Here is a 16,480-nt window from a genome sequence, read left to right on the forward strand (position 1 = left end):
CCGCATTGATTCCCTCTTAGGCTGTTTCTTCACCACCCCTGTGGCTGAGCTGACCTGTGGACTCAGGCTGCGCACAGAAGTAGCTGCCCGCCCTGTGTGTGCCTGGCCCACCCATTACTTAATTTCTAACAGTAATACATTTGTTTTAATGGAGCACTAATAACATACAAATAAATTGTCATTTTCTTGTTAGACTTCTTTTCCCTCTGAGAACTTTACATTACAATTTTGAATGTGTTGCCTTTTGGGTCTTCAGGCCATGGGCTTATATGAAATATTAATGTTATTATTAATATGTGTCAGGCACTATAAAAAGCACTTTACATATATTAACCCCATGTTGTAGGAATTATTAGTATTATTATTATTGCAGACTTTAATTGCTTGTCCGCCTATGCACGGTGTTACCTCTTATCTTTATGGGAATATTAAAGGAGAGAGTAGTATAAGATCCGGTTATTCCATGAGAGGTTGTTTAGTGAATCCTTCTGGTTGAGGAAAACTAGATCATGCTGGAGACTGTACCAACCAGATTCTTGTTGGATACATGCTGGAGACTGTACCAACCAGATTCCCGTTGTTGCATCCTCTGACTATGGAGATGATCTGTTGAGAAAGACAAAATGAGAATTTATCAGAAGGCTCTGCTTTCAGGTGTCCCAATAATTGAGACCTTTATCTCTGTATCTTATTGATTTTTGTCATTTACGTGTCTATTAACATGATCACTTTCTCAATAATAGCCGCAGGTTGAGGGGAGTATTTATTGTTTGATTTGGCTGAAGGAACTCCTAGATGCCAGACCATGGGGGAGCTTTGATTTAAGAGCACAAATGCTGTACATGGACGTTTTTGACATGTAGTCCAATTCCTGGAGTTTCAGATCTACATTTAGATTATGTGAGCTTTATTATTTATGTAAGGGTAAAGGAAAGGATTTGTAAGACATTTATTTATTCCTCTTATTTAATTTTGTGGTTTTGCAAACCTAGTGCAGTTTATTTTGTTTTTTTCTTAGAAATAAAGGAAATAATAAACTAGGATGGTTGTTAAGCTCCTTTCTGTGTGTGTGTGTGTGTTTTAGGTGGTATTAAAGATAATCAAACATTATCAAGAAGAAGGACAAGGAACTGAAGTTGTTCAAGGAGTGCTTTTGGGCCTGGTTGTAGAAGATCGGCTTGAAATTACCAACTGCTTTCCTTTCCCTCAGCACACAGAGGATGATGCTGACTTTGATGAAGGTAAGGGTGTTCATCACAAGTGTGTCTTTGCAGTGCATACAAATGGATATTAACACAGGTCTCACCATAACTTTTGATAAAGTTATGTGAGCTGGGAGTCTGTCAGGCCAGCCTACTTCACTTGATATCTGATACTTTGGGAAAATTATATAAATTCTGGGAAATGAGGGTTTATACCATAGACATCATTAGTTTGGCCTTTACTTATTTGGAATTTGTGATTCCGATTTGTAATAGATTGGATAGGAACTCTGCTGATGTTGACTTTGTCAACCTGAAATCAGCTTACTAAATAAAGATTTGAGGGACAAAGATCATCCTTACGTGTCTGGTATCCATTCCCTTCTATCTTCTTTTGATTAAGTCAGTGTTTAGAAAGAGATGGAGTCATTTTCTGCTTCAGAAAGAAGATACTCCTCAAGCATTTCAGAAATATTCTGTTTTTGTACTATGGGTGTAATTGTTTCATTAGCAAAGGCTGAGAGTAGTTAAAAGCTCACATCAAAGGCTAAAGTCAGCATCTAAAAGATTTTTAAAAAAATCATGTTGAAAATAACTTCTCATTTATTTGAACTCTCAGGTTTCATTTTCTGTGTAACTTTTTATTGTGGTAAAAAGCACATAAAAATTTTAAGTATACATTACAGTAGTGTTAAGTATATGCATATCGTGCAGTAGGTTTCTAGAACTATTTCATCTTGCAAAACTCAAACTGTGTATCCATTGAACAATCCTTTTTCCACCTCTTTCATCCCTTCATCCCCTATTCTACTTTGTGTTTCCAAGAGTCTGACTATAGGTACTTCATGTTAGTGGAATCATGTGGCATTTATTGTTTTGTGAGTGGCTTATTTAGCATAATGTCCTAAAAGTTCATGCATGTTGTAGCAATGACAGGATTTTCTTCTTTTTTCTTAACGCTGAATAATAATTCATCATCTATATATACCACTTTTCCTTATCCAGCCTTCTGTCGATGGAAGTTTAGGTTACTCCCACCTATTGGCTATTGTGAATAATGCTGCAGTGAACATGGTTGTGCAAATATCTCTTCAAGATCCTGTTCCCATTTTCTTTTGGATATGTACCCAGAAGTGGTATTACATAGTAATTCTATTTTTAATTTTTTGAGGAACTTCTGTATGTTTTTTAGTAGCAGCTGCACCATTTTACATTTCCAACCTTGCACAAGGGTTCCAATTTCTTAATATCCTTGTCAACACTTGTTGTTTTCTGTGTGTTTGATAATGGCCATTTTAACAGATGTGAGGTGATCATCTCATTGTGGTTTTGATTTGCACTTCTGATGATTACTGATGTTGAGGATCTTTTCATATGCTTGTTGGTGATTTGTTTATCTTTGAAAAAATGTCTATTCAAGTCCTTTGCCTATTTTAAAATTGGAAGCTTTTTTTTTTCCTGTTGAGTTGAAGGAGTTCTTTATATTCTGGATATTAACCTCTTATCAGATATGTGGTTTGCAATATGTATTTTCTCCCGTTTTGTAGATTGCCTTTTTACTATATTGATTGTTTGCTGGGCAGTAGTTTTTACATTTGATGTACTCAATTTATTTGCATCATCTTTTAGCAGCGTTTTGTAGTTAACCAAAGTGTTTTACCTCTTTGGTTAAGTTTATTCCTAAGTATTTTATTCTTCATGATGCTATTGTAAATTGGATTTTTCTTAATTTCCTTTTTGTCATTTTCGATATGACTTTTAACTGATCACTTTAACTTTGATAGAATGTTACTTACTTCATTTGACTTCATACCTTCATAATACCTTGAGCATATGATAGACACAAAGTATATGCTTGCTAAAGTGAAATACCTTGCAATTTGTCTGCAAAACAGTTTTTCATTAACGAATTCCTCTGGAAACTAACCAGGGCTACTTTTGTTCTAGGCACCTGAATACTAGCATACTTGGATTTTTTAAGCCTTTATGCAGTGTGCATCTTTTTTTTTTTTTTTCTTTAAAAAAAACTGGCTGTGCTCTCCCTATTTCATCTGAATTACCTCCCACAGAATTAAGGTTGAGATTTCTCTGCAGTTCATTCTGGCAGTATTAGAATATCTCTTTCTCTATACATGTACATATCTGGGGGTACTTAATTATATTTAAATAATCACTAGCGCTGGAAAAGAAGAGATTGTTAATGCAGTTTCTTTGGTTTACAACTGAGGAGTTTGAGAGGTTTAAGTTTTTTGTTTGGTTATTGGGTTGGTGACACAGTTGAGAATAAAATCTATTCCAGAACAGTTAACACTGTCACATGGTTTTTTCAGGTAATTAATTTTTTAAATAATATTCTTGGTTTAGAATATGAAGAAATAATATTCATTGCAATTATGGTAGGCAAATGAAACAAAATATATTACTAATGCTAGATCATTGGAAACCAACTTCTTTTATGAGCCTGAAATACTTGAATTGACCAGTATGTTATTTCACGAACATGCACTTGATTTTTAAAATTTCTATAAGCTCTTTATTTTCAAAGTCTTAAAAGAATGTTTATTTCAAAAGTTTCACATGGAGTAAGAAGCACAGATTATTATCCTAATTTTACAAATTGGAAAACAGAGAACAGAAGAATAACTGTGTGGATTTACGTAGGAAGACTTTGTGAGAATAGATTTTTTTAAAAAAATGATCATTTAGGGCCTTTTAACTGATAAGAAAAACAAAACCTCAATTCTTCGGTTTTCCTGCCAGTTTTCTCTGCTTCTTGGGTTAGAGAAAAAGCAAGTTCCAGAATATGTACTACATGCTGCTATTTGTGTGAAATTTTAAAAAATATAATACTACATACTGATAAAAGATACACATGTAGTAAGAGTATAAACATGCATGAGAATAATAAACACCAAATTCAGGATAATAGTTACCTCTGGAAGGGGAGGTATAGAGGGGACACAGAGGACTTCAGCTTTATTGGTAAAATTACTTAAGTTGGGTAGCAAGGACACAAGTGTATGTTATTTGTGTTAGTCCATTTTCATGCTGCTGATAAAGACATACCCCACACTGGGTAAGTTACAAAGAAAAAGAGGTTTAATGGACTCACAGTTCCACATGGCTGGGAGGGCCTCACAATCACGATGGAACGTGAAAGGCACGTCTTACATGGCAGCAGGTAAGAAATAAAATGAGAACCAAGCGAAGAGGGTTTCCCCTTATGAAATCATCAGATTTTGCAAGACTTACTCATTACCATGAGAACAGTATGGGGGCAACCGCCCCTATGATTCAGTTATCTCCCACTACGCCCCCTCCCACAACATGTGGGAATTATGGGAGCCACAATTCAAGATGAGATTTGGGTGGCGACACAGCCAAACTGTATCATGCCACCCCTGCTCTTCCCAAATCTCATGTCCCCACATTTCAAAACCAGTCATGCCTTCCCAACTGTCCCCCAGAGTCTTAACTCAGTTCAGCATTAACTCAAAAGTCCACAGTCCAGAGTCTCATCTGAAACAAGGCAAGTTCCTTCTACCCGTGATCCTGTAAAATCAAAAGCAAGTTAGTTCTTCCTAGATATGACGGGGGTACAGGCATTGGATAAATACACCCATTTCAAATGGGAGAAATGAGCCAAAATGAAAGGGCAGAATGCCCCAGGCAAATCTTGAAATCCAGTGGGGCAGTCAAATCTTAAAGCTCCAGAAGTGATCTCCTTTGACTCCATGTCTCACATTCAGGTCAAGCTAATGCGAGAAGTGGGCAGCTCTGCCCCTGTGTCTTTGCAGGGTACAGCCTTCCTCCCGGCTGCTTTCATGGGCTGGTGTTGAGTGTCTGCGGCTTTTCCAGGTGCATGGTGCAAGCTGTTGGTGGATCTACCATTCTGGGGTCTGGAGGACAGTGGCCTTCTTCTCACAGTTCCACTAGGCAGTACCGCAGTGGGGACTCTGTGTGGGGGCTTCAACCCCACATTTCCCTTTTGTGCTGCCCTAGCAGAGGTTCTACATGAGAGCCCTGCACCTGCAGCAAACTTCTGCCTGGACATCCAGGCATTTCCATACATCCTCTGAAATTTAGGCAGAGGTTCCCAAACCTCAATTCTTGACTTATGGGTACCTGCAGGCTCAACACCACATGGAAGCTGCCAAGACTTGGGGCTTGCACCCTCTGAAGCCACAGCCCGAGCTGTATCTTGGCTCCTTTTAGCCATGGCTAGAGTGGCTAGGTGCAGGCCACCGAGTCCCTAGGCTACACACAGCAGGAGGGCCCACAAAACCTTTTTTTCCTTCTAGGCCTCTAGGCCTGTTATGGGAGCTGCAGCTGTGAAGGTCTCCGACATGCCCTGGAGACATTTTCCCCACTGTCTTGGAGATTCGCATTTGGCTTCTCATTACGCAAATTTCTGCTTGAATTTCTCCTCTGAAAGTGGGCTTTTCTTTTCTATCGCATTGTTAGGCTGCAAATTTTCTGAACTTTATTCTGTGTTTCCCTTTTAAAACTGAATGATTTTAACAGTACCCAAGTCACCTCTTCAATGCTGTGCTGCTTAGAAATTTTTTCCACCAGATACCCTAAATCATCTCTCTCAAGTTCAGAGTTCCACAAATCATTTAGCAGTCTCTTTGCTAAAACATAGCAAGAATCATTTTTATTGCAGTTCCCAGCAAGTTCCTCATCTCCATCTGAGATCACCTCAGCTTAGATTTCGTTATCCATGTCATTATTAGCATTTTGGTCAAAACCATTCAACAAGTCTCTGGGAAGTTCCACACTTTCCTACAGTTTTTCTGTCTTCTGAGCCCTTTCAACTGTTTCAGCCTTTGCCTACTATCTGGTTCCAAAGTTGCTTCCACATTTTTGGATATTTACAGTGGCACCCAACTCTTGGTACCAATTTACTGTATTAGTCCGTTTTCATGCCACTGATAAAGACATACCCGAGACCTGGCAATTTATAAAGAAAAAGAGATTTAAATGGTTCTACGTGGATGGGGAGGCCTCACAATCATGGCAGAAGGCAAAAGGCATGTCTTAGATGGTGGCAGGCAAGAGAGAAAATGAGCATGAACATGTACATTAAACATTTAAATGAAAACATTTAATATTTGTCAGTGTAAAAATTTAAATTTAAGAACACTACAACAATTCAAGTTTTTAAAATTTCAATTAAAATATATTTTAAATTTAAATCAAACAGTTGTAAATGTAGAAAAATATTTTAGCCCTGAGATAGAGACTTATGTTTATCATTAAATAATAAAAAATAGGCATTGTATTCTGTGTACTGTATATAAATTGCCTATGATTAGTTGTTAATCTGCACAGTTGAAGGTCTTTTCAGTCCCATTTTCTGAAATTAGGATACTGATGTTTAGTGACATAAATAACTTATCAGAAATCTTAACTAGGAATTGGTAATATAGGGATTATAACCAGTAGCTGGCTGAGTTCCAAATACCATGGTTTTTCTACTATAATTTGTTGCTCTTAGACTCTTAGTGAAGTGTATGCCAGAAGTTAAAGGGTGTTGAGTGTAGGTCATTATTCCGTATGTGAAATCCACTTTTTGTGTAAAACAAGTAAATAAGTTTTTCTTGGTCTACCTTTGGAAATTAATGGGAATTGTCATTTTTCTTATACATGTGAAAAATCTAAGATAATAGTATTCTTTAGTTTTTCATAACCTCATGTGATAGATTTAAATTTTAGGTTCTTTCACCTAACCCATATATTCTTTTTGAAAAAATACTTGCATTGATCTCTCCATTTTATTTTTCATGAGAATTTAAAAAATATTCATAAATTTTTCTGACAACTATTTACTCCTCAACCCTTTAGAATGACTGTGTACTTGGTGATGGTAACATTCCCTCCTTTTTATTTGTGTGCTGTCCTCTGGCCTTTTTCCTGGGTGACTGTGCTTTCCATTCAAACATTTTTGAGGGTAGACTTTCCCATATTACATTCTCTCCATTTAAGTTTCCCTTCTTCTATCCTTTCCTCTTTTTCTTTTTCATCTTAGATTATTCATTCCCTATAAAAATTTAGTTTTTCTGTCTTCCAGAGCCTTGCCATAGTTTCTCTAAGAAGTTGGTGAGATGACAGGCTTGATGGTGATAGCCACAGTTTCCATTCTAACTATAATTCTGAAAAAATGCAAAGTTAGGAACTCTTTTATTCAGAATTAAAAGGCCCATAATTATGCAGTTGATATTTCACCCAACTCTGAGTTGAGAGATTACAAACTTGCCAAGTGTTGTTTCTCAATCCATTGTCCTCACAAAAACAATGAATTCTGATATGATCCAATGGTCAGTTATTAAACTAAGGCTTATTTCCTCCTGGCCTTGAATGTACTGTTCACGTATTTCTAGATATACAGATATTGGACATAATTATTTCTGTCTTCATTTTCTTTCCCACCATAGTAATTTTTATTTATTCTTTTGTGTTTTTATTATAATTAGCATTTTCAATACAATGTAACTCCTAACATTTTTTTTTCTTTTTTGGGGGAAGCAGGTTTTATTACTAATTTTAATATATGTGTTTCTATTTCAATAGGTTTTTGGGGAATGGGTGGTGTTTGGTTACATGAATAAGTTCTTTTTCTGAGATTTTGGTGCACCCATCACCTGAGCAGTGTACACTGTATGCAGTGTGCAGTCTTTCAACCCTTACCACCCCCCAACCCTTTCCCCCAATTCCTCAAAGCCTGTTGTATCCTTCTTATGCCTTTGCATCCTCATAGCTTCACTCCAACTTATGAATGAGAACATATGATACTCGGTTTTCCATTCCCGAGTTACTTCACTTAGAATAATCGTTTCTAATTCCATCAAGGTTGCTGCAAATGCCATTATTTTGTTACTTTTTATGCCTGAATAGCATTCCATAATATATGTATGCATCACATTTTCTTTATCCACTGATTGATTGATGAGCATTTGTGCTGGTTCCATATTTTTGCAATTGCAAATTGTGCTGCTATAAACATACGTGTACAACTATCTTTTTCGCATAGTGACTTCTTTTCTTCTTGGTAGATACCCAGGAGTGGAATTGCTGGATCAGATGGTAGATCTACTTTTAGTTCTTTAAGGAATTGCCACACACTGTTTTCCATAGTGGTTGTACTAGTTTACATTCCCACCAAAAGTGTTTTCTTTTCACCCCATCCACACCAACATCTATAATTTTGTTTTTTTGTTTTTTGTTTTTTTTTTGATTGTGGACATTCTAGCTAGGAGTAAGGTGGCATTGCACTGTGGTTTTGATTTGCATTTCCCTGATCATTAGTGATGTTGAGCATTTTTTCGTATGTTTGTTGACCATTTGTGTATCTTCTTTCATGTCCTTAGCTCACTTTTTGATGCAGTTGTTTTTTTCTTGCTGACTTGTTTGAGTTTGTTGTAGATTCTGGATATTAGTCCTTTGTCGTTTATATAGATTGTGAAGATTTTTCCTACTCTGTGGGTTGTCTGTTTACTCTGCTGATTATTTCTTTTGCTGTGCAGAAGCTTTTTAGTTTAATTAAGTCCCATCTATTTATCTTTGTTTTGTTGCGTTTACTTTTGGGTTCTTGGTTATGAAGTCTGCCTAAGCCAGTGTACTGAAGGGGTTCTCCAATGTTAGCTTCTAGAATTTTTATGGTTTCAGGTTTTAGATTTAAGTCTTTGATCCATCTTGAGTTGATTTTTGTATAAGGTGAGAGATGAGGATCCAGTTTCATTCTTCTACATGTGGATTGCCCATTATCTCAGCACCATTTGTTGAATTGGGTGTCATTTCCCCACTTTATGTTTTTGTTTGCTTTGTCAAAGTCAGTTAACTGTAAGTATTTGGCATTATTTCTGGGTTCTCTATTCTGTTCCATTGGACTATATACATGTTTTTATACCAGTACCATACTGTTTGGTGACTATGGCCTTACAGTAGTTTAAAGTTGGGTAATATAATTCCTCCAGATTTGTTTTTTTGCTTAGTCTTCTTTTGGCTATGCAGGCTCTTTTTTGGTTCCATATGAATTTTAGGATTGTTTTTTCTAGTTCTGTGAAGAATGAGGTGGTATTTTGAGAGGGGACTGCATTGAATTTGTAGATTGCTTTTGGCAGTATGGTCATTTTCACAACATTGATTCTACCCATCCATGAGCATGGATGTGTTTCCATTTGTTTGTGTCATGTATGATTTCTTTGAGCAGTGTTTTGTAGTTTTCCTGGTAGAGGTTTTTCACTTCCGTGCTAACTCATATACTCATTAATATAAATGGGCATTAAAATGTAGTCACCAGTAGATTTTTGTTAAACTTAGATAAAAACTATAATTTTCTGTTATATGGAATAGTCCTGTATGTTGATTTTTTAAAATCATGGTAAAGACCCATTGCATTTCTTACTGCTTTTCTATTGTTTTGTGCTCTCTAAAACTAGCATTTATTCAGAGAAAGGTCTTTTTTTGTGCCATCTGCCTCAGGGAGGTAATATACCAAATATTTCAAAATTTTAATGAGTATATATTTCAGGTGTTTTGTTTGTTTGTTTTGGTGTCTCATGTAAAGAGGATATTTTTAATCTGTTGTCCAAAAGTGAAATATTAATAAATGGTTTAAGTCAGAGATTGACAAACAATGATCTGATTTGTAAATAAAGTTTTGTAGGGACACTGCGATGCCCATTCACATATTTTTTTGTGGCTTCGTTCCTGATACAGTGGCACAGTTGAGTAGTTGTGACTGAGACCATATGGGTCCTAAGCCTGACATATTTACTGTCTGATCCTTAAAGAAATTTTGACCACCTGTAATTTATATAACTTCATGTCTCATTGTTCTCCCTCTCCTGTAAAGTTAAAGAATAAGGCAATAAATCCTCTCTTTCATCATAAATTGATAATTTTTTGTGCGATATTTGTTCTTGATGTTACTTTTAATCTTGGCTGAGCTCAGAATGTATTTTGAGCACTGAAACGAACATACTGATACTATAGGATGTTTGTTTCACTGGCACACCTAGAAAGTATCAGAATAGGTAGTTTTTGCTTTAGTTTTAGTGCCTTTTTCATGAAAAAGAAAACACATATGAAGTTGTAATTCGTGGTTGCTGACCTGTGACTAGGCATTGTGGGAAGATAATGGTATGAGGCCAGAAAACCTGGGTGGAAATCTTAGCTTTATACTTTGGAGCTGTGCAACATAGAATAACTTCTGAACCAATTTTTTCTGACTCTGGTATCTTTTATTTAGCACGTATTAATTGCTCACTTGAGTCCTAGAAACAATGAGAATGATAATTTCCTTATGAGAGTAATGTTTTGTATTGTGCTGTGTTAGATTATGTTACTGGATGATTCAAAACCTAGAAAACTTTTGTTATAAGTTTTCTATTTGTTTCTCTTAATTCACAATTTGTTTTTTTGTACATGTGGTAACTCCTTTGAGTGGATTCAGTCTTCATAAACTTTTGTATTACAGAATTTACCTTCTAGTTGAAAGTGAGATAATTTGATCATATTAGAGAATATATGCTTTTTCAAAACAAAACAAAAAAAGAGTAGAAAAACTCATACTAAAATTCCCATTAGGGGGCACTATTATCAAGCTTAGCAGAACTGAAGACTAATTTGTTTTCTCAAACATGCAACCCAAGGCTTGCTAAAAGGGAAAAATATTTTCATCTGATAAGATTCAGATACTGTTTTATACAACTGAATTCCTTAAATATGTTATAAAGTGCACTGAATTAAACACAGATTCGATAACTCACTGCCTTGCTTTTCAGCAGACTAAATTGATTTAATATTTCAGGTGCTGTAAGAAGCTTACTTTATTTTGCATCAGAGCCAAATCCATAATTTTCATATTTGGAGTGGCCAATTTTGCTTATTACACACAAAGGATGATCCTTAGCCTTCAAAATAGGTTGATTTCAAAACGAAGCACGAAGAGTGCATTGTATTCCTAAAATTCAGTTAGGGGAATAAAATAATGTCTTTTTACTCAGACACTATTCATGTGTGCACCATGTATAATTATTAAAGTGATAATACACATTGTAGTGATAAATACAACACATAGCTTTTATCTGTTTTTGTTCATTTTCAGTAGGAGAAAATTGTTACTTGAAAATTATTTGCTCTTGTATTAATCAAGTTTGGTGTTGCAGTAAGAAATACTGGCGTCAACTGTTTACATATTTTGTTTATGTTTTCAAAAGAAAAGCAGAGTTGTAGAATCAGTCCTTTCAGAGGCTAAAATATGAATTGACAAAAATGTAATTAAAATATTGATGTATTTAGAGTAATTTTTCCCAGCATAGGGTTATTTTTGTGTGACTGAGTTTGGAGAGAATAAATTTGTATGGTGATGTTATTTGCAGTGCTCTCTGTGCGAGTTAGTCATATTTTACATTGGAGAAAATCTCTGCTTAGTTACTTGCTTCCTCAAATTTCACCTTCCTTCTCTTCTTAGTTTTCCTGCAGCCCACACCCAGGGTAAAACTGCTGGAAACCTAGTCTGTAGTTACTACTTCGCCTTTGTATTGCTTTTAAGCTCAGGGAAGAATTGAATTTGGACAGAGAAAGCATTTGATATTTTTTAGACAGATGGGGACATTTTGTGAATAGACATGTGTTTACTTATTATTTTGTCTTACCCCCATCTGTATGAATAGTCAGTGATCATTGTGGTCTGTTTGACACATTCCTTTTTTGAAAACTTCTGTTTCTTTTGTTACATTTTTTTTTAAATGATATATTTTTGGTAGAAATGTTAGAAACGATATGTAGACAATTTCGGGGTATGTTTTGAAATTTACTGGAGAAATAGCATGTTTACCTAGTGACCTCATATCATTGTGGTCAGGTGTGGAGGTATGATAAAATGTTTCAAATATCCAGAAAAAAAATTAGTCCACCCTAATTCACTTCAGCATTTAGCCAGCAAATTACTTGAGTGGGAAGTAAAAAAGATACAAAGACACCAAATCTGGTTACTGCCTCAAAAGATTTTAAGTGGGAGAGACAAGTGCGTACATAAAAAAATTGTAAAACAGAATTGATGTAAGTCTAGACTACAAGAGGAAAAAATGATGGGAACACCCAGCTATCAGCCACTAATTCCTTTTGGGGGATGACTTCACAGGAGAGGTGAAGTTTGATTCTATAGATAGATGTCAGTTGCAATTTTAAGTAACTGTTAAACAAGAAAGTTGTGTCCTTTGAATGTGTTCTGATTATTTGTTTATCTGGGTCCTCATAAGTGGCACACACACCTCTAGAAATCAAGAACAAACTGATATGTATATATTTTTAATTTGATATCTTTATTGTTCAGATTCCTTGAAAATACTTTTCAGATATTGCTGTTGCTTTAGTATTCAGTTAGAGAAGTTGTTTTTGACGTTTGTTTTTATACATGAAAGTTCTCCTAATAATGATGTTAGTGTCATGTTTATAGAACCTTGGGGCCCATATTGCAGTTCTATTTAAAATATTTAGTAAAATACTTAATAGATACTTGATTTTAGAAGCATTATGTAAGCAGGTAACTAGAGAGAATCTGTACACTGAATTATATAATTCCTCTTTGTACTCATCTTTTTGTTGCTCACATAGTATTTTGAAAATGTTAAACTGTTCACATTTAGTGATTTACTGCTAAATAATCAGGGCAATGAACTTTAGATTTCTGCTCACTTACATTTATTTGAATCACTCAGAAAAGCCTGATTTGTGAGGTGAAACTTTAACGTAAAAACCTAAATTTACTTTATGTGTTTGGCTTTTGGTTTATTAAGGTGATTAGAATATACGAGAAGCAAAATCCGAATCGGAAGCATCAGTTCCTGTATTTTCATGGCTTTTTGGTTCTTTCAGTTTGAGTGTCTCAAGATTTTAAATACAATAGTAGGAACAAAGTCTAGCTTCATTTTGAAAGCTTGAAAAATATTTTTGCATTTACTTCGTGTTTTACAATTTAGTTCTTTTTCTTTTCTTTTATAAAAATAAGTTGAGAAACTCTTGTGCGTGGAAGGATAAACTTTTGAAAATGTAGTCAAGGTAAAAGATTTTTCTGCTTAAAGAAATTAAAGCGCTTTACACTCTATTCTCCCTTAGTCCCCAAAGCGTAAGTGCTATGGTTTGGAAAGAAGCCAAGTAAAACCTGTTCAAATTTTGTGCAGACTTAAAGTAATACTGTAAGATTTGAAAATTACAGGTGGATACAGTACTTAAATAGTATTTAAAATTCCTAAGTTTCCCAAGTCTAAAAATGTAATCCTTAAATTATTGTTCCCAGTGGTTTAAATTTTAATTAAATAAAAACTGTCTTACTTTTGACCCACAACAACTTTAGGTAAAGATATTTGAATTTATTACTAAACTTTAAGGTAATAACCATTAAAATGAACTGCTTTAGTACTAATTAAAATGTCAAAAAGTCACAATTACAGTATGTAACCAAAGATCCTTGCTATTTCTGTTTTTTTCAAGTTCAGAGTTGCTTCCTATCTTGCCCAGGAGAAATGGTACTCAGTTTCATTCCCCCAATTAAATATATTACCTAATGTATGTTTTACAAGTCAATAATTAATTATAATTACATTTGATGTTTTGGTGCTAATACTGAGTTTTCCAAATTGCCCTTTATCCTAATAGAGTGCTATCTTAGTTATGCCAGTAAAGTGTTCTGTTTGCTTTATATTCATCTCTCTCCAGGTGAAATTTTCAGTTTGTGGAGCTTTTATCTGTTTTGAGATTGTTCTTTTATCTGTTTGAGATTATTCTTCATGGCTTACCTATTAGCAGTTTCAGAATTGTGTTTTCATACCATTAACGCTTCTCCATCATGAGTATTATTTAATGCTTTTTTCTACCAGTAATTTTTACTCAGTACGTTTTAGATGCTTTCTGATATAGTTGAAAACAAAGGCAGTATTTATTTTGACTTTAAGTAATAATGTTATGATATAGGTTTATAATGAAACCCGACATCTCCCTCTTTCCTTACCCCATATACGTATTTACCGTTTTTTTTTTTTTTTTGCCCTCTAACATCTAACCTACAGACATCATCGTTTGATATACAAACAGCCCTTCTTTCCTATGTGATGGATGACAGGGCCATACGGTTCTTCCAGTGGTCTTTGCAGAAATGTATTCATCTTTTTTCTGGTTTATAGAATTGAATGGGCTTGTGGAGACATACTTTGGCGGTAGGCTACTAACCTCACAAACCAGCAACTGTGGTAGAAGGAGTTTGGCAGCAGAGCCCTTGATGGGGCTCCCTAGACTTGTGGCATGCTGTTATCCTCAGCAGACAGCAGTGACAGCAGCAGCAGCAGCGGCGGCAGCAGCAGCAGCAACAGCAACAGTCCTACGAATTCCAGTTGCTCTCAAGTCACTGTAGATTCCAGGCTCATCTGCGCTCACTTCAGTGTCTCCTTTTTGCTTTTCTTTGTTTCTTCTTTTGTTGTTTATTCATCACACCAGTATTTGAGTGGAAACTGTGTGCTGGGCACTTTGGCCTTTGCTAACTTACATTTCTGCTACAGATATTTTTTGAAATGTTTGTTATTTATAGAACTTAGCGGTTTTAAGCAGTGTATTTGACTTGAACATGAGAAGCATGAGGAGACTTGTTTTAGTGCATTATGTTAGTGAATCAGATTATTGAAAGGTGAATATTATGTTAATATGCAGGTGAACATGTCTGGAACATATTTTTGTTTAGCTGGAGGATGTCTTGGGGTTATAAACACGTATTTACAAAACTATGAGTCTCCAAGTTTGTAATTCAAAGTGATTCTGAATGTATGTGTTTCATACGATACTTTTGTTCTTGAAAATTTATGTTGATCATCTTTATTTCTTTGTCATATTAGAAGTATTTTATTTTCATTTTTGATTCATTGTCATTTGGTAGCAACTCCCAATACTTTAAATGTACTCAGTTTTTAAAAAAGTATTACCAGGATTGTTGGTAATGTGGATTGTTTCTTCTTAATATTTTAATTTCTCTTCTTCCTCCAACTACCAGCCTCACCAACCCCATGAAAAAAGATAAAACATTAAAAAGATTCAGTACTAGAAGAGGATGAGGGGTTGTATAAAGGATAATAAAATACCTTGATGGGTATGAGCTATTTTCTCTGTTGATAAAATGGAAAATGGGGTGGTATAGACGTTATATGCAGTGTTAAGCTGTGTATGGTTTGCCTCCCTGCCCCTTTCGGAGATATTTGATGTGACCAACAGTGAGACTCTGATGTTTTTTTCATAATCCAGATTTACATTTCTGTCTTAAATTGTCTCCTCATCTTCTGGGCAACCTGAAAAGATGCTAGTATCCAATTATGGAAGCAATGTGTATACACGTATACCGTTACAGTTCTTAGTTGAGAAAATTTCTAAAATAGAATATATTTCTAAAATGTATATATAGCAAATATTATATATTTCTTATATATGGGAAGCTTTCAGATAGGCATAACAGGAAATCTAGACTGACTTCTGGCTACTGACAAAGTTCTGGCTTTACTGCTAATTGGAATCTTGAGTCTCTACAGCTTTACTTTTCATATTTACAAAGAGAATCACAGGAGGAACTTTTGCAATTATTTTAGCAGATGGGAAACTGAGTCCCAGAGATGCCCAAGTTTAAAATTAATGGCAAATGCAGAACCAGAAACCCCAGTATGCCCATCTAATATATAATCCATCACAATTTAGGGAGGTGGCAGTAATTCCAGTATGTTTTCAGAAGCACAGCGAGTGATGCAGTTGCCTGCAGTTGTGACTTGTAGACATATTGTATTTACTTAAAAGGCTGCTTCTTGACATTATCATTTATTATCAACACAAATGAAATCAAACGAGTATTAAATTTAACGCCAGATTTTTAGAAAGTTAAGTTTGTGGGCGTACACTGGGTATTATATTAAGTAAAAATGAAGGTCAACAGAAGATTAGCGGTGGTTGAATATATACAAACACTAAACCCATTTCACTGCTGAAAGTCAGCACAGCCTCTACTATTTTGCTACATGGAATGGAGAAACTAACTGAAAGTACAGACCAAGCTGGGTGGGGTAGGGGAAGAAAAATATGTTCTTATTAAATATCACTGAATGCAATTACAAATAATAGTTTGAATAGATGGTTTAATTTGACTTAGGAAATCAGTGCCTGACTGATGACACAGGAAGACCTTCTAGAATACATTGCTTTGCAGATGACTTAAACAGACAATACTGATAAAACCTGTCATGTGA

General features: G+C 35.2%; 1 protein-coding gene across 2 annotated transcripts in view; it reads left to right on the top strand.

Annotated features, from left to right (window-relative positions):
- The window catches only part of EIF3H (eukaryotic translation initiation factor 3 subunit H), a 122,692-nt gene that overhangs the window by 42,726 nt on the left and 63,486 nt on the right, over positions 1-16,480 (top strand). For both annotated transcript variants that reach the window (XM_050801499.1, XM_050801500.1), the window contains one exon: positions 1,085-1,241. In XM_050801499.1, the coding sequence (XP_050657456.1) occupies positions 1,085-1,241 (157 nt within the window). The remainder of the gene's footprint in view (positions 1-1,084; positions 1,242-16,480) is intronic.

This window comes from Macaca thibetana, chromosome 8 (genome assembly GCF_024542745.1).
Source record: "Macaca thibetana thibetana isolate TM-01 chromosome 8, ASM2454274v1, whole genome shotgun sequence".
NCBI lineage: Eukaryota > Metazoa > Chordata > Mammalia > Primates > Cercopithecidae > Macaca > Macaca thibetana.